The 18960-nt window shown below is 41.7% G+C and overlaps 1 protein-coding gene across 1 annotated transcript in view; it reads left to right on the top strand.

Moving 5' to 3' along the window:
* LOC138789907 (D-threitol dehydrogenase-like) overlaps positions 1–15847 on the top strand; it is a 40091-nt gene extending 24244 nt beyond the window's left edge. The window contains exons 7-8 of the mRNA XM_069968775.1: positions 5447–5564; positions 15555–15847. Of these exons, the coding sequence (XP_069824876.1) occupies positions 5447–5564; positions 15555–15750 (314 nt within the window). The 3' untranslated portion in view covers positions 15751–15847. The remainder of the gene's footprint in view (positions 1–5446; positions 5565–15554) is intronic.
* The last annotated feature ends 3113 nt before the right edge of the window (positions 15848–18960 follow it).

The raw sequence follows: 18960 nt of genomic DNA, 5'->3' as shown, positions 1-18960 counted from the left end.
AGAGGGGCTGGCTGTGAATTTATGTGTGGAAATTATTACAAGGTTTTGAGGGTTGTTAAAGATAAATGCGCACCTTATAAATAATTAATTATTGAATTGAGTTGACTTAGTGACTGTGCCCCGAGTTCATACACGGGGGAGCGAAGACGACGAAGAGGAAAAACATAATGCACCAAAAACTGCATTGTGTGACATTAGCAACTTCTAGCAAACTTTTTTCTTAAGTCTTTGCTGATCAACAAGCAGGAAATCTGTTGCCAGTCAATACTAGATAACACTAACAATCATACTGTTGGTGCAAGATTCAAGGTTAGAAAAAAAATCTATTAAAACAGTATAGATCCTGTAATTTTCTATCTTCTCTTATTAGGTTGGTAAACATTATACTCGTCTGTTTCTTACACTAAATTGCTTATTCTTATAGGGAAAACGAAATGTAGGTGGTTCCCACTTGTTGATCTATTCTGCTGTTGGGACCTAACACAGATGTCCTTTCTCTCTTGATTTTCCAATCTACACAGTTGTACCTTACAGGACTCCATTGTTTTCCTGGCCTGCACTACTTCAAAAAAGCAATCCTCTTTGTCACTCTGTGCCCTTCTACTGAACAGGCCATGTCTCTTGCCCCCCTTCCGTAGTCTCGGACATCTCAGCATTACTCTCTGTTAACCTCTGACTTCTTATGTCACTAGGGTAGGAGATTGGAGTTGGTTGGGGTTTTTGTCAGGGTTCCTATCTATAGTAACACCAACTACAACATGCAAGCAGGGGACACTGTAGTTGAATGTGGTGACTGCCATGTTTTAGTAATTAACTGCCGTTACAGTAAAAATAGTAAACAGCCCATGCTTACCTGCCCGCACTCTCTTGTAGCACTCCTACTTGAGTCACTGGGTCCCCAGCTCACTGTTGGGCCACTTCCCCTATCACTGGCTGCGGCAGGACAGCGCAGCGATTGGCTGAGCAGACTGTTACGGAGCCGGGGACCTGGAGACTCAAGCAGAAGCGCAATGAGGAAGTGCGGGCAGGTAGGCATGGGCTGTTTTTTATTTTTACCAGCATGGCAGCTAATTAGTTAAACTTTGGTGTCAATACATTCTTGCAGCAGAATGAAAGGGCCATAGACTATAATGGTGCAGAGTATGGCGGCAGACTTCACTGTGAAATGTGCTGCGAAATCGCGACGTGCAAAAGCACCCTTGATGTTACCACTTCGGTAATATATCGGGGAAGGTGCCTGTCTTGTAACATAGATGTCCGCTAATAATGATCATGATTATTATTAGCGGCTGTATATTTAACAAGATGTCTGTCTTTACCCAATATTTTCCCAAAGTAGGAACTGGTGTCAGAAAGTTATATAGATTTGTAATTTACTTCTATTTAAAAAATCTCAAGTCTTACCATACTTATTAGCTGCTGCATGTCCTGCAAGAAATGTTTCCAGTCTGACACAGTGCTTTCTGCTGCCACCTCTGTCCGAGACAGGAACTGTCCAAAGCAAATCCCCAGAGAAAACCTTTTCTGCCGTGGACAGTTCCTGTCTTGGACAGAGATGTCAGCAGAGAGCACTGTGTCAGACTGGAAACAAAACATTTCCTGCAGGACATACAGCAGCTGATAAGCACTGAAAGACTTGAGATTTTTTAAATAGAAACCAATTACCAATCTACATAACTTTCTGTAACCAGTTGATTTGAAGAAAAAATAATATGATTTTGGATATTCATGTTCCCCTTGTGCATCTTTATTTCCTTTTAAATGTTCATATAAAAAACCTGGGGAGACGCCACATCAGAATGCTTTTCCTCATCATTACTGCCACCAAATATCTCATTCATCTTCCCTGGAAATGCTGATCCTTTCCCTCCTTGGCCTCTTATATTTTCTATGTAAGTTTTCTTATTTGTGGTATGCCCACAAATACCTGGTAGTGCCCCCTTAAGGTTTATTACCTTTTGTTTCCACTCTTATATTCTGACCACCATATCTGTACTGACAGTTTGTTGTTAGGTACTTATCACCTTGAACTGTGGGCTACAGCTCTTTTATTCTCCATGTCCCTTTTGTTGTCAATTTTTTGAATATTTTTGTCATCCATCAATAAAGACAATTGATAAAAAAAAGAATTGACCCGATTTACTCATATGCCCCCTGCTACTCCTGGTTCCAATTACATGGCCAGGACCATACCCAGTGGCAGGTATAAATATCTCAGGTTGTTACAGCTGGTCATGGCCAAATTGCTTTTTACTATTTGGCAGACAGATGTGGTACTTTACTCTGGGCACAATGCCAAGTGGCATAATTTCACCCTGTGTTAAATCAGGTTCACCTTAGGTAAATCTATGCTCGTATAAGGGGCTGGTGAGTAACCTTAAACTGTTGTCTAGTATTAGAAAAATGGCTAATCGCTACCATAAAACGTATGCTTGGTAGTACAGCTAACACCCATTCGCTTCAGTGAAGCTCATTTTAGTAGCATATACAATCTGTGCACTGGCTGTATTCTTGGAAGAAAGCAGCCATGTTTTTCAAGACCATTTGAATGCTTTCTTGCATTATGGGCCTGGCTTAGTGTAAAAGATGGCCCCTAAGCTGCATCCCTTACATTCATAATTGATGGACTTTAGGAACTTTGTAACTATGAAAGCCAGACCCCTTTCTCGATGTCCATGAGTCACATGACATGTTGCTACAGCACATGCACATTGATTGTTCCCCACTACATGTTGAGCCAATTGTGGGGCAGCTTTTCTAGCACCAGGACTTCTGTACACTCTGTGCAGACATTACAGGGGAGGGGAGCAGAGAGATGCCGGGGAGGAGGTGGAGGTTACAGGGTGGGAGAAACAGGACATTCTGAGTGTGTGCCGCAATGATGTCTGGAAAGTGTAGTGGTGCAGCAAGAGATACGGAGCAGCCAGAAAACTTCAGCGGAGGAGCGGAACTACTATAAAACAACATGTAGAGTGTTAGGGGGGGAACATAGGTAAGAACCTTGCACATTTTTTTTGTTAAAGTAGATATTCAGCCATTTTTAGAAATAAGCAGCTGGCAGCAGGCAGGGGGCAATGTAATACCCAGTCCTTACTTACCTCTCCTCATGCCTGCGATAAACATCGGGACCAGCCCTGGGACCTCCGCCGGAAGGCATTTTCACCGAGCTGTAATGACATCTTGGCTGATGGACTGGTCCCTCAGCCAAGCAGTGACGAGAGTGGTGTCCCACCCCAGTCTCTGACTAGCTTAGCGGCCAATCCATCAGCCGGGTCATGACTTATGCTGCGCTGGAGATCCCAGAGCCCCCTGTGCCCCTGCCTTTTTTTAAAAAACCCCACAGAGGCCAGTCTTCTCATTTAAGGCTGCTTGCAGTACCCCTTGGTGTCCTCTTTTAAAGTTCTATTGGGCTTCATGGCCTGGGTGCAATGCCTAATGTGACCAATGAGTTGAATGAAGTTGTATGCATTTAGCAGCTTGATTCTGATAAGTGGACAGGAATGCTGAAGAAAATTCACTCTACTATAAGAGATTGTTAAGGCCTATATGACTGACTTGCTGTTTATTTAATTGGTTTATAAAAAATTGTAAGTTCTCAGAGAACTAGAAGACATGCTGAGATTTGTAGTGTGGAGACCCACATGCTGTCTAAGCTTGCTCTTACTAGTCTTCAGTTTCTCTGCTCGACCACTTTAGTCCTCCGGAGACTTATCCTTCATAGTTTAAAGCATCTCTCAAAATAACAACTTCTGTAAGGGTTGAAACGCACCTAGTGAAATACTGAATGAGTTTTCTGAAAAGCTACCAGGGAGCTCATGACTGTTCTGTAAATGTGTTTAATAAAATGTGTGTTTAGCAACTCACCGCCACAGGGAAAATCTAGAAGGATGAATTTGCTACAGAATCTTTAAACAAAAAAGTCTGTTTTTGCAAATCTTGTTATAGAAGCAGTAGATTATGGTCGTAACTCTTCAAGTACCTGGAGAAAGTCAAGCACATGCTGGAAATAGCATTAAAATTGACACCAGAAGAAAACTCATTTAACCAATTTATTCAAGGTTTTTATCTGATCAAGCCAAAAATTTGACAAAAGGTATAGAAAAAAAGTGTCATTTCATGGGCATTTCTTGCTTTTGTTATGCATTGTTTTCCATTTTTCTTAAGGGTGTGTTCACACGTACAGGATCCGCAGCAGATTTGATGGCGCAGATCGGCAGCAGATTTGATAACAATGTAACTAAATAACTGCACACAGCATCAAATCTGCACCATCAGATCTGCTGCTTCGGATCCTGTATGTGAGAATGCACTCTTAACAAGAAAAATACCATTCTGGTGTATATACAATGTAGAAATAAATGTAGAAGCCGCTCAAATCAACCAATTATTTTAGGTGCAGGGAAGGTTCAAGCCCAGAAACTACCAAATGCAGCAAAGATCATCCATCTTTGCTGCATACTGGTGTATAACGCAATTATGATAGTAGATGGGGAGGGAATCCTTGGACGACAGCTCACATAGGCCTTAGACAGAGAGGAGAGCACGTAAAAAGTTATTTTATAGTGGAAAGTCATATAGACTGTGTAGAGAATTATAGAGATAAAACAGAACTCATACAGCTGACTATAGACATTGTCAAAGCCAAAGTAAGCAAAATATTACATAAAGACCTTAAAGCAAATCTGTACCCACCCTAAACCCACCCCCCAACAACTGGTACCATCTCACAGCTAAACTCAATCCATGCCTAGTGCCAGGGTCCACTTACCTTCTGGTGTCGTTATTCCTTGAAAAACATCTTTTGTTCTGGTGGCACAAAGTCAAAAATCATCCATGCCCTAGGCCATGCAACGCCTCTCTCTCAACACCTTGTCCTTCTTCTTTATAGCTACGCCCCAGGAATAACATCACCAGGAGGCAAACAGACCCTGTTACCAGGCATGGATTGAGTCAAGCTGTCAAGCTGAGATATGGTACCAGCAGTTTGGGGGGTAGGGTGGGTGGGTACAAATTCAATTGTTACATGTGTTTTAGAGGATAAGGTGTGATGTGTTTTAGAGCATAAGGACTTCATCACTTCCCTTTGAGGTTTATGTGGTTGGCTTCTGATGCACCATTGACAAAATTGTGGTTCTGACACCTCTGGTTCCACATCTCTGAGTGCTTGTTTATCATGTTTTTTATATAACTGGGTCTAGACACCTATATATTATAGCCAATATTGGACATTTATCTTATTGTGTATGAGTATGATGCTAGAGTATGATACTAGCTAGACCACAGGGTCATGTGGAGGTGTCAATGGCTAACTTCTGTAGGTCGAAGATGGAAGCTTAAACACTAAACCTTGCCATCATGTGCCATATAGCATTTATATTCTACTCATGTGCCATCAAGCATTCATTGGTATCTAATAATAAATACATTTTTCCTTTTTATCTTGTAGTGCCGCACCCTCAAAAGCAGTTGGCATACAACACCTCCAAAGCTGGGGTGGTGAAATTAACTCAAACTTTGGGAACAGAATGGATTGATAGAGGAGTGAGGGTCAACTGCATATCCCCGTAAGTACATGAAGGAAAGGAAACTATGTGGTAAAATCTGGTTAAAATAACCTGTGAATAAATTGCGAACAGTTCAATTACGGAGACAATTAATAAAGCAGCTATTTGTGTCTCACTCGGAGCAGGGGATCCCAGCATGATCTGAAACACTAATGATCGGCAGAGTTACATGAAACTATTTAGCATCCTATAAAAATGGCCTAGTCCGCCAGTCTGTGTTTTTTTTATTATCCTCTCCCACAGAAATAAGACATTCACTTTCTGACTCTTAATTTAGGGGCCAAGCTATCTTTTCTCCAGAAGAGGTTTTACTGGATTCCAAGTTATTTTCATATCACTAATGTGCCGGTGGCTTGCTGCATGACATAGCAATTAAACCCAATATTGTTGCTGGTTTTGTGCCACCATAACAAGGGTGGTGGGAGCATTTTTTCCCACCCCTAATTCTCATTGTTAGAGAGTACCTTAGAATATCTCTCATGGTGGGTTCTTTACTCCAGCCTACATTTCAGCAAATATTTTGCTTATGAAGAGGAGAAGCAGCACAACATTACTACTCATGGGCAATGGGTCAGTCTGCACTGGTACCCTAACTGTCCATGGGCCACCCCATAGCAACTGCATTGACCCCATAATCACACAATCAATTGCTCATGTAGCTCGTCAAAGCAATGCTTAAGTGCAACACCCTAATTCAATGTTAATGGCCCTAAGCATACAGGGGCAGGATTGTGGGAGCAGGCCGCTGAAAAAAAGGTGCTTATAGTTTAACATGCCCATGTTGGCAAAACAGGGATAGGGTAAGAAGGGAGATGATGAAAACAGCAGGGCTTTTATGTTATATACTGTCTCACAAACTATACACAGGTAAGCAGGGCCGGCGTCAGCACCCGGCTAACTAGGGCAAGTGCCGGGGCCCACAGCTCCTCTAGGGGCCCAGTCCCATCTGTTACTACATTTTTTTTTCTGTTAGTAGAAAAAAAAAGTGTAGTAACAGAGGGGACTGGGCCCCTAGAGGCCGCATGTGACAGGGGCCCGCCGATACATTCTGGGGTCCCCAGGCACATGTCTCCCTGCACAAATCATCCCTACAGCCGAGTAGTAGGGAAAAGGACCTTTTAGTAGAAGGGAGAAGGACCTTTGATGATGTCACGGGTCATGTGATCGGACACCTGACCTGATAGAGGGCTGAACGGTAGGCTCTGAAAACTTCTGTATGTGTTGGGGCTTCTAGTTGTTTTGTGTATAGAGGTCCTGCTGTAATATATATATAATATATCTATTACAGCAGGACCTCTCTCTATATATATATATATATATATATATATATATATATATATATACACACACACACACACACACACACACACAGAGCAGCTGTATAGAGAACTAGCAGCCCAGCATGGTGTATGTATGTGTGTATATATATATCATGCTGGGCTGCTAGTTCTCTATACAGCTCCTGCTCTGTGTGTATATATATATATATATATATATATATATATATATATATATATATATATACCATGCTGGTGCTGCTAGTTATGTATACAGCTCCTGCTCTGTGTGTGTGTGTGTGTGTATATATATATATATATATATATATATATATATATATATATATATATATATAAATCATGCTGGGGCTGCTAGTTCTCTTTACAGCTCCTGCTCTGTGTATATATATATATATATATATATATATATATATATATATACACACACACAGAGAAAGAGCAGGAGCTGTATACAGAACTAGCAGCACCAGCATGGTGTATATATATATATATATATATATATATATATATATATACATACACACACACACACACACACACAGAGCAGGAGCTGTATACAGAACTAGTAGCCCAGCATGATAGATATATACACACATATATATATATATATATATATATGTGTGTGTGTATATATCTATCATGCTGGGCTGCTAGTTCTGTATACAGCTCCTGCTCTGTGTGTGTGTGTATATATATATATATATACCATGCTGGCGCTGCTGGTTCTGTATACAGCCCCTGCTCTGTGTGTGTGTGTATGTATATATATATAGGAGATACAGGAGAAAGATATGCAGCAGCCGCATGTTTCTTCTGCTGCAAATCTTTCCTCGCCTGTCTCTCCATGATTTGCTCCCCAAAGGGGCCCGCCGAGGCTCTGTCACCCAAAGGCCCACAAAAACCTGGAGCCGGCCCTGCAGGTAAGTATGCAGGGTCCCCCATAATTTAAGCCAGTCATGCTTACAAAAGCCCGCATACTGGTCACTAGCAGTAACACTGGTGATGGCACAGCTGTATTTCTCTTACAGCAGAGGCTGCACATTACACTGTCTGGCAGGGTAGTAAAACTGTCCAGTGGTCTGCTTGACAACGAGAAAGCACCTTACTTTCCATTGTCCACCATTGACTGCAAGTAATAAGCTATCTCCTAGGCCCTCATTACCAGGTTGCACACCGGTATAATGCCATGGCCCCTCTATCCCATGTGCTGGGTTCAGTAATGCAAATAAAACTATTCATCGAGCATGAAATTGTCTGCACACTAGTCAATGACAGGTGCTACTGTGAGCTCTAATCTACTCAGCTCATAGAAGTGATTGAAGGATCTCCAACCCCTACAGCATGGCTATGTATTAATTGCAACAGAAAAGAAATTGCTTATAAAGGCCCTATTACATGAAGCCATATTTGGCCCATTATCGGCCATTAAGGCTGATAATCGATTTGTGTCATAAAAGGCAAGGATCAGCGGACATGCACGATGTCGGCTGCTATTAGTCTTTCAATGTCATTTGACTAGAATAGCAACATTCTGCTGTCATTGCTCCATACAATAGGAGCTCCATCCACTATGGGCTCCCCAGAAGATTTAAAGATCATCTGGGGAGCCCCTCCGGAAGCTCCCGCTGCACCCCGCCACTTACCTGCTCACTGTCGGCGCATGTAATGGTGCCGACAGCAAGCGGGGAACAAGACAGGTGACCTGACAGGTCGGCACTCGCTTGCTTCCGCTTATCTGCCCTTGTAATAGGGGCTTAAAGGGGTTGTCCAGCGAAAATCTTTTTCTTTCAAGTCAAATGATATGAGAAAGTTATACAGATATGTAATTTACGTCTATTAAAAAATCTCAAGTCTTCCCATACTTATTAGCTGCTGTATGTCCTACAGGAAGTGTTGTTATATTTTCAGTCTGACCTAGAGCTCTCTGCTGACTTCTCTGGCCGAGACAGGAACTCGGTCTCGGTTTTATAAAAATCCACATAGAAAACCTCTCCTGCTTTGGACTGTTCCTGTCTTGGCCAGAGATGTCAGCAGAGAGCACTGTGTCAGACTGAAAAAAACAACAATATTTCCTGCAGGACATTCAGCAGCTGATAAGTATTGGAAGACTTGAGATTTTTCTAATAGAAGTAAATTACAAATCTATATATCTTTCTGACTCCAGTTGATTTGAAAGAAAAATATTTTCGCTGGACATCAGCGAGACATCAGGTGGATCTATGAAAGAAAAACTGGAAGCAAAACTTCAAAACAGTGGCACCTACAGATGAATGTATTTGGTTTAATGGGTTGACGCCTTCTTATACTGTAAGTGGCAATAGAAAGACAGGGTTTCCAACACAGGGGAACAGGATGTTCCCATCATCAAAAATGATCCTGTGAGTAGGGGATGGCAAGCTGATGGAAGGAGGGAAAAATATTATCTGAATGTGCTGCTAGCACTCTATTCATTCTTTACGAGGATTCTGAACATTGCTAACCTTAGTTTTTAACTTCTGATGTTGGGAATAATCCTTTAATTTTTTTACTACTGCTTATTTAGTAAACATCCTGTAGTTTGACATGATGAAAACTACTTGGTATAGGCCCTACAGAGGCAGGGACAAGCTAGTGGGTTAACAGTAAGGACCGATAAGCTATTTCTTACTGCAATGTATCATACATGCCGTATACTCAATACATTCATGGAACAAAACAATTACTTGAAATTGACTTTCAAATTCTGACCTAGATCTTTCCTCAAATGTTGAGTGTAGGACACATAAATTCTGCTTGATAAATCCCAAGATATCCGAAAGAATTCTAATTACTAAATGTGCATTGCTCTTATTATTTTTTTTTTTCTATGAAAATTTTTTCCTAAATGAAATTCTGGCGTGGGAAATAAATCACTAATAGGCTGTTAGCGCAGTGTAGTCAATACACCAGCACATTAGTAGGTTGGCACTTGCTGTAGGTAATCTGGAATTAATTCAAATGATTCTTGCCTATGAAGATGCACAATGGCAGCTCTCCAGAGTGAAAAAAAACACAACCAAGGAATTTCTGCACTGATACATCATCCGAAGGCTTCACGTGCACATGTCTTTATGACCGAGAATGCCAAAATCTGGTGCGATCTCTGCAGGCATCATATATGACCAATATATAGTAGTCCCAACAGAGCTAACAATTAAATTACCTTTTGTATGGGTTCCTTTGGCTTTGGTAGGATTTTTAAAGGTGACCCGACATTGTCAAGCGATTAGTGGTCATTAGGAGAAATGGGTGTATTGGCTTTGTACTGATCCGTTGAAGTGATTTGCAGATGAGGCCAAAAATTCTCATTGGCCTATTAAGCTTCAAATTGGTTTGCAAATGAGAATGAATGTGTATTTTATGTAGTGACATTTGGGACCATTCAGATTCATCGTATCACTGAGGTTGTAACTTACAGAAAAGTAGATTTAGGAAAAGGAGAGGCACTAAAAGGTTGTCTGGTTTAGAAAGCCCAGAAATACCCTTCTGTGCATTCTCAGCTTAGAGATGGAAGGCTTCACAAACCAAACTATCGCGTATTAGCCAGATGTCTTCAAAAAGCATCTCTCTCCCTCTCTGGAGGATCGGGCACATCTGTGCATTACAGTTCAATGAAAACTAAGTAATGCTCAATTTGTCCTGTGGTGGAGCTGCAGGGAGTTTGAACACATATTACAAGGTGCCTCCACAGATTACAGCCCATTGCTGGCGGGCTTAGTAGCAATTCCCCCAGAGATTACCTTACTGTTGAGGGACACTTCTAAAAAATCCCTTTAAGCATGTTGCTACAGTTTTAGGCGGAGAAAGGCAGCCGTCTCATTACATAGACGGCCGCTAATAATGATCATGATTAGAGATGAGCGAACCTGGAGCATGCTCGAGTCGATCCGAACCCGAACATTCGGCATTTGATAAGCGGTGGCTGCTGAAGTTGGATAAAGCCCAAAGGCTATGTGGAAAACATGGATATAGTGATTGGCTGTATCCATTTTTTCCAGACAACCTTAGGGCTTTATCCAAGGTCAGCAGCCACCGCTAATCAAATGCTGATCGTTCAGGTTCAGATCGACTCGAACCCGAACCCAGTTCGCTCATCTCTAATCATTATCTTTAAAAGAGACTGTCTATATAATGAGACGTCCACCTTTCTCCTCTATGTTCCTGAAGTGTAAACATAGCCTGAGCCTGGTCCAGTATGGTCACCATCTGGTTTGTCTTATCGCCAGCATTTCACCTCTCTATTTTGTGAGAGAAGATGGTCAGGGATGGCTCCAGCTGTATATTGGGCAACCCTTAAAGCCCTTGCTAAATGATTTTGGAGCCATGTAACAGGCTCAGTAAACAAGCGCAGATCTAGCAGATTGGTGCTCATTTACTTTATTGATCGGGCAGTCATCAGCCTGTCTACTGTACCTGTACACTTTAACTCTCTTTACTGCAGAGCGTACCAGAAAAAAAGGAGCTTCAACCACTATAAGAATATATTAAGAAATCTATGAGTAGATAATGGGGGACCTAAAAGTGACACAATTCTAAATTTTCACTTAAATCAGGACATACATAATTAGGAATACATAATTGAAGTTCATTTTGACCTTCATTCTTGTATAGAGAAATACATAAGTTCTAATTCATTGCTGAATGGTGAATATAGGGGAGGACAATATTTCTTTATTGTGTTTTTGAAAGAAATATTTGCAGTAATGCGGATATGCTCTGATGAAGCAGTTTGTTTGAACATCACTAGTCATTACATAAAGTCAACACTACTTTCAGAATATCTTACTAGGAAACAAATCAGGGCTATTATCTAGTGGTACTTGGCCAAAATTATACATTATTCAATGTGTTCAAAGCAGCAGCCAGTATTAGCACTATTGGATAGTAATGGAAATACAGACTTCTACTGCAGTAAAGATGCTCAAAGCATGATAGATGAACTAAATGAGGAAGAATCTGGCAGCAAAACAGTTAAGGAAAATATACATGGTGTCAGCAGAATGGTTCTTATAGTACACATAGAAAACTAGTTCACTGGACTCCAACCTGTAGCTGTTTAGTTATTAGAGCTCAGATGTGGTCAAGTAGAATGGCAGAGCTGGGAGTTGTCTGAACTTCAGGCCTGAAGCCTATGAGCTGCTGAACATAGTCCCTTTGTCATTATGCCTCCCATATATCCCATCCCTTCAGCTCACAGGTTGCAGGCCTGAAGTGAAAGATAGCGGCTCCATTCAACAATGAAGTCAGCATTTGTTTTTTTACTTTTCTGTTTGGTATGGTGGAACACTATTTGGCTATGTTTACACATCGGAACTGCAGTACCAGCCGGATGATCTTTGCAACCGCAGAGTTCTGATGCAGGCGAATCCGTGCGCGCCCGCATCGGAACTTCCCACTGCACACTATGGAGCGTGCGGCCGAAATCGCTCGCTCCATAGTGTGCACTGACACACAGTTTTCTACAGTGCCGCGAGAGATCCCGATTGCAACAACGGCCGTTCTTTTACAAAAAGATACGTTGTGTGAACATAGCCTTACTCTGTAAAGGCAATGTTTCTGTATGTGGTCACAGGGGGCACTATTACTGTGTGGGGGCACAGGGGGCACAACTACTGTATGAGGGCATTATTATTGTGTGCACACACTAAGTGGGGGCAATATTAATGTATGAAGACACTGGGGGCACTATTACTGTCTTGCTTAAAAGAAAAGCCCGGCTGTGTAATTTCTTTTTAAAATGCAGGGGCAGCCGGGAACATATAAAAACTCACTTCTCTGCGTGCCTCCCCAGTGTTGGATGGATGCTCCAGGACCCCCGCCAAGCTGCAGGATCTCCACCAAAACCAACGTCACAGCCCGGTTGATGGACTGGCCGCTCAATCAGTTAGTGACTGGAACGGGGTGCCACTATAGTCACTGATTGGCTGAGCAGCCAGTCCATTATGACTTGGGCGAAAATACCAATCCCAGCTGGATTTATTTGGCCATTGTATCGAGCTATTAATAAGTGATTTGCTGTGATATCTATACATTATTTAGCAACAGGGCTGATGTATCTACTGGCAATGATTTCATGATAAAGTAATGTGAAGGAAGGTAACACTGATAAGGGGTGTAGCCATGCCTGTGCTTTAAAAATGATTTTATAGCAACGCTGTCTTCAATATACATACACCTTGAAGCTGATGCCCGAAATCTTTTTAGATTTTAGCAATGCCCCTAAGTTAGCATTGCAGGAAAAATCCACCATAGGTTACAGCTGGATTTAAAGCAGAACCAATCTAGACTATAGAAGTCGCCTCTTCCTGTTGTATACATTCCCTGTCCATTCATCATTTACACTTATAGAGCTGGATGATGGCTTTCATAGCATCCCTTCCCTTTATATAATGGCACTACTTACCGTCTTCACCTATGGCTGTAAACAACTGTAACAAACCCTCAAAATTAGACTCCTGTCAGTAGTTCTGTTAAGGTTTCCATCACCATTGATACAGAATATAGCTGAAAGCAGCATTATTCGTCATCAATGTGATCATCCAGTTTGGACCTATTAACCGACTAATCCATCCCATTGATCTTGAACATTACGAGGAACTGAAATATAACTATTGTACAAGCACTAAACCGAATGTTGCCGCACTGCGTGCCAATCCACAAGCTTAGCACCTCTCTGACTCTTTCAGGATCACCGTAGCGTGACCACGCCCTAAATTAAAGCCAAGAAGACGTTCTAGCAAAGAGAGAATTCCCCCCCCCCTCCGTTCCTTTTAATATATTTGTTCATTTCATATTTGTCACAGGTTTGTTTGCTAATTTTCATTTGCAGGCGTCACTTCTCCCAGCTAACCGGGTGCCTCAATGGGCCACTGATTTCTTTGAAATGACAGGCTGTAAATATGCATAAAAAAAGCATTGCAATTAGCGCGTGTGTGGTTCAGTGCTGCTTGATTTCATTGGCAAGTTTACCCACTGTGTTGATAAGCTACATTATCTAGAAAATTGGCCGCTGAAAAACAGCACCTTTGATTGCCAGCGAAAGTTTCAGATAACAGGGTGCTGAAGGGAATTATAATTGAGGTTGAATATGTTAACCAGGGTGTCACATGCTCCTTAGAAGCGCTAATTTATCAGCATGTTGGAATTTTTATTAACATTTGGAAAGCGTCCCTGCCACACTAATGAACTACAATTGGCAGTTCAGATTTTAGTTACTGTCATCTATAGGAAGTTAAATGTAATTTCATTGTCGGCAGAGATATGTAAATTTATTTGTTCTGGGGCTACAGAAATTATACATTGCACACAACACAAATATGACGCTGAGGAGAGATAGCGCCAATCAGTGTCAGTTTTATCCAGGCCAGCCGCCGGTGAAATTGAAGTGTTTGAGTTTTATTGTGTCCGGTTCTCATTAATAAAATCGCATGTTAATGCTGTTTGTACATTTTAATGGGAAATCATTGTTTTAATCGAGGTTGTCAAGGCTGCAGGGGTTGGGGGCTCAGTGAGGCGATGTGACTCCCCCTCCCGGCAAATCACAGGCTCAAACTTTATTATGTGCTTGGTAAACTCAATGATTCCCCCACTGCTTTAGGGGGAGATGGGGAAGGAGGGGGTAATGGGGATAGGAGAGGTTGGGACTTGTTATGGTCAGTTTATTAATTCTAGATGAGCTGGACACTGTAGAGATACTGAACAGTGAGACTCCTGAGAAGCCAGAGACACCAAATAAATGAATTATTTGCAGATTGTCTATAATACACTATGACTAGAACAGGAGGGTAGCTAGGAGGGGTCACGAGGGAATGGCAATGAGCAGCTCTGCTTTTGCCTACGTGAATAAATGCCTTGCTACATCTCTGATCTGGTCTTTTAAAGAGAATTTCACCTATACATAAAACATGTAACCTAAACAATGTAAACTTTTGTGAAACTTTACACCATCTAGTAGTTGACCACATTTTCAATTTTGTGTCAAAAATAAGTCATGCCCTTTCCAGTGATCCCACAAGCCATTGTCAGGAAAGGGGTAAAAAGTGCCTAAGGGTACATTCAAGCAGGCATTGAATCAGCTGTTTTGAATGTGAAAAATGCTGATTTTTCATGTTCAAAATAGTGAGTGTCACTACCCAAAACCCTGCTCCCCTTGACTCCAATGGGAGCAAAGAAATGTGCTGAGAAGAACATGTATATTATGGTGGGGTTCAGTTTCTTTGGGAGGTTCTATCCTGTGATGCTGATTGGTCGGAGTCATAATTCACGTGTTACCTGGCCTGCAGTGAATCGCTACCTGCATATGATTTGCTTATCGTGTGCAGGAGGCTGATCTTGGGAATAGGGGGAGCTACAACTGCTGGTCCTCAAATCCTTACCAAATTTAATTGCCGAGCTGCATCTGGCCCTACATCCGCTGGTCCGTACACTGTTTGACCTATTAAGTTCTACTTAACTTAATTAGAGAATGTCCCCTAGTGCCAGTGCATATGAATTTTACAGGTGCAAGTGTTACATAAGTAAAGTTAAGTTGTAAAAAATTTTTTTGCAGGATATGCGATCTTTACAACAGTGCAGAAATGGTCTTAAACAACAGCAAAGAAAAAAGTTTTTATACAGCCAAGATGCACAAAAGTGTTTGAAATTAAACTGATTTATTGTTCTTTTCTTCTTGCAGGGGCATCGTAGACACACCACTCATCCATTCAGAAGCCTTAAAACCCCTAGTGACACGCTGGTTGGCCGATATACCTGCTGGACGGTTGGCGAGAGTGACAGATCTGCAGGCTGCTGTGGTGTTCTTGGCGTCAGAAGCTTCAGACTATATGACTGGCCACAATTTAGTTATTGAAGGGGGTCAGAGCCTGTGGTAGCAATATGACTGCATTCACCCCCTTACCCCTGCCCTGTCCCTCTGAATATGTGGTGTGAAAGGAGCCTAAATACTTTTTATTAAATAATTTTGTAGATTTTAGTAGATGTAATTAAAAACGCTATGTGAATCCATGCTAAATCTGTTGTCTGTTGTCTTCAATGGGAACTTGGGGGAGATTGTCTTGAATCTATGTGACAAAACAGTGATGTCATTTATTGAAGTGTATTGACATAAAAGCCATATTAACTAGCAACATGTAAACTAGATCCACTAAATGGGGCTACACCACAGTGTATCAAGTACAAATCTATGGCAGAAATCCAAAATACAATGCATCCTATCCACTGGTGGCATATCTTTCCATTGGGAGACTCTTAGGTTCACACTCAGGCTATGTTTGCATTGCTTTGTATCTGATGAAAGGAGCACTACACTCCTGAAACGCGTTATACTCTGCTGATCTTAATCAATAAATTTGCTTTTTATTGAGCATGAGCACTTTATTCGGTCAGCGCTGGCATAGTGAGTACCATAGCTTTTTTATGCATTCTCTATGTTCCTGTTACAAACGGGCGCCTTTTGGGAGTATCCCGTCACTTATTGTACAGCCAGCTTAACAGCCCTGTGTCAGTGCTTGTCCCATATACATCCTCTCGTCTGGTGAGCGATCTCCTAAATCCTTCTACGCCTGGACGCCAGTGGTACCCGGAGGTTTGGGGGGATATGCATCAAGGCCAAGTCGCTACCAGGTGAGCCGCTTTTTCACATACTTGGTTCTTCGATCCCCCTAACATGCTACACAAGATGTTTGTTTTACTTTTTACTTTATGTTAACACACCGTACTTTTTACTAAAAAAATGGCCGTTGTTTTGAGTGCCAAATAACGTCCGGTGTTTATATGTAGTGAGAACAAAGCCTTAGCCTATTCAAAACATATTTAAACATCCATATTACCCCTAAAATCCCAGGCTACCTGTGAGTTTGTCAGCTGTCATTATTGGTAACTGTTTAACAAATTATTATTATTAGAATTTCCATCAGATGGCCGTCCTGCAGGCTCCACAACAAAATATAGTCACTGTTTATGGTTTGGGCCATTGATAGAATGTATTAACTGTGAGACTCAGATTGCAGGCTGCTATAAATGTCCCTGTTTTCTATTCAATAGCTATACAGAGCATTTACAGTATGTCTCTATAGGTATGGTATCAGAATCCATGCTGCTGCAGCTAGAGATGCCATTCTATATATTTCCTCTAGGGGGCAACCTTTGCTCATTTTGTAATGATATCTTCCATGGCCCTTTCTCAGCATCTTTTGTAACTTTGATTATATTGTATCTCCTGCGTAAGTCGGCACCTCGGATATTTTCTGTAAGTTTCCAACATTAATGTCAAATATTCCATAATGACAAAAAAAGGATAATAGTCTTCTACCCAAGAGCCCGGGCTACATTTATGAGAAAAAACAGCTTTTATTGCCAATTAATGCAATAATCCTTCCATGCCAAATTGCTTTACACTTATAATATTAAATGCTTTCATCCAACTTTGCATAATCTAAATTTTTTCCTGCTTGTCAGGTACATACAATATTGTTTAGACATATATAGGGGTATAAAAAAGTATTAGCACCCATACAGGTGTTGACTTTTATACTGGATTTTTGAACAAACTGCATTATAGTGATATTACCCAGGTATATTCCCATTTGGGTATTTTAGCGCAGAATGATGGCTAAATATTGATAATGATGGCCGCAAATAATGATCATGATCATAATATCGCCAAAATGAAAAGATGGACGCCTTGTCGTTAAATGACGGCCCATTCCCATAGTGGGAACCTGGCCTAAGGCTGCATTCACACGTCCGTGAAATCTGACTGTATACAATTGCTATCTGACTGCAAAAATCTATTGTATACTGTTTGAGTACCACCACCAAATTTCCCATCAACTTCAATGAAGCGCATTATGTTCACACTACGCGAACTATGTACTTTTACGTAGTGTGAACATAGCCTTATATTGAAAATACAGCAGAATTTTTAGACTACGGGTCCTTTAAAACAGGCCAATTATTAGTAGGCAGGAACCCTCACCACAAATAATGATGTAAAAGGGCCAGCAATTATCCAGTGAATGAGAAATCGCTCTTTTGTTGCTTTATGTGCAGGCATTAAAATCTTTGCCTGATGGCTGCACATCTTTCTGAGTAAACGGTAATGTGCAGCCAGCCATGATAGAGTTAATAGGCCGCACTATTTATTGAGCCTTGTGAAGACTGAGCTAAGAGCGTCGATCTTGCTGATCAGCACTTGTTTGAGGCACTGCATCAAGCCATGTAAAGGGGCCCCAAGGCCGCATATACACATTAGTAGTACTGTCTGCAGCCACAGACCTGTAGGTACAAACAACCATAAGCGGATAATAATGAGGGCAATCTGGGCTACCGCTTGGGGCCTGGGGCTTCAGGGGGCCCAGTTAGATTGCCCCATTATAATAACACTGCCACCACCGCCACACACACCGAGGTGGCTAGTTATGGGGGTGCTACAGAGGGGGCTAGCCATGGGGGTGCTACAGAGGGAGCTATTCATGGGGGTGCTACACAGAGGGGGCTATTCATGGGGTGCTATACAGAAGGGGCTATTAATGGGGCATACTACACAGAGAGGGATATTGTTTATAGAGAGATTCTACACAGAGGGGCCTATTCTATATAGGGGAATGCTAAACATGTCCACAGCAAAGCCCTGCATTTATAGTTCACATAGCCAGAGGACATGTTTTATAGGTCCTGTGGGTAGGGTTAGTTGAGTTGTGGTTAGTGAGGTGGGGGCAAGGCTAGAGGGGTGTGGTTAACAGGGGCCCAAAAGTTCTGAACTGCCCGGGGCCCATGGTACCCTTAATCCGCCCCTGCAAACAACACTACAGATGGGCATCCTAGCTGTCCGCATTAGCATGGGTAAATTCATAGTGAATCGATTTTTTTTGACAAAAATGCTTTACAAATTTAGATGCTTGGAAGAGAAGCCAGACCCTTCAATTTTTGCCAGTTTGCAGTTTGACTGCTGCAGAAAAAAAAAAATCAGCACCATATGAACTATGATGGAGATTTCCATTTAACTCAATAAGAATATGAACCTGAACTCTCGGCTTCTGATTCCCGCTGTCTGCCCGCTCCGTGGAGAGGGTGGATACAGC

The sequence above is a fragment of the Dendropsophus ebraccatus genome, chromosome 4, assembly GCF_027789765.1.
Source record: "Dendropsophus ebraccatus isolate aDenEbr1 chromosome 4, aDenEbr1.pat, whole genome shotgun sequence".
Taxonomy (NCBI): domain Eukaryota; kingdom Metazoa; phylum Chordata; class Amphibia; order Anura; family Hylidae; genus Dendropsophus; species Dendropsophus ebraccatus.
The sequence above is the reverse complement of the archived record's forward strand: the minus strand, read 5'-3'. Positions and strand labels throughout refer to the sequence as shown.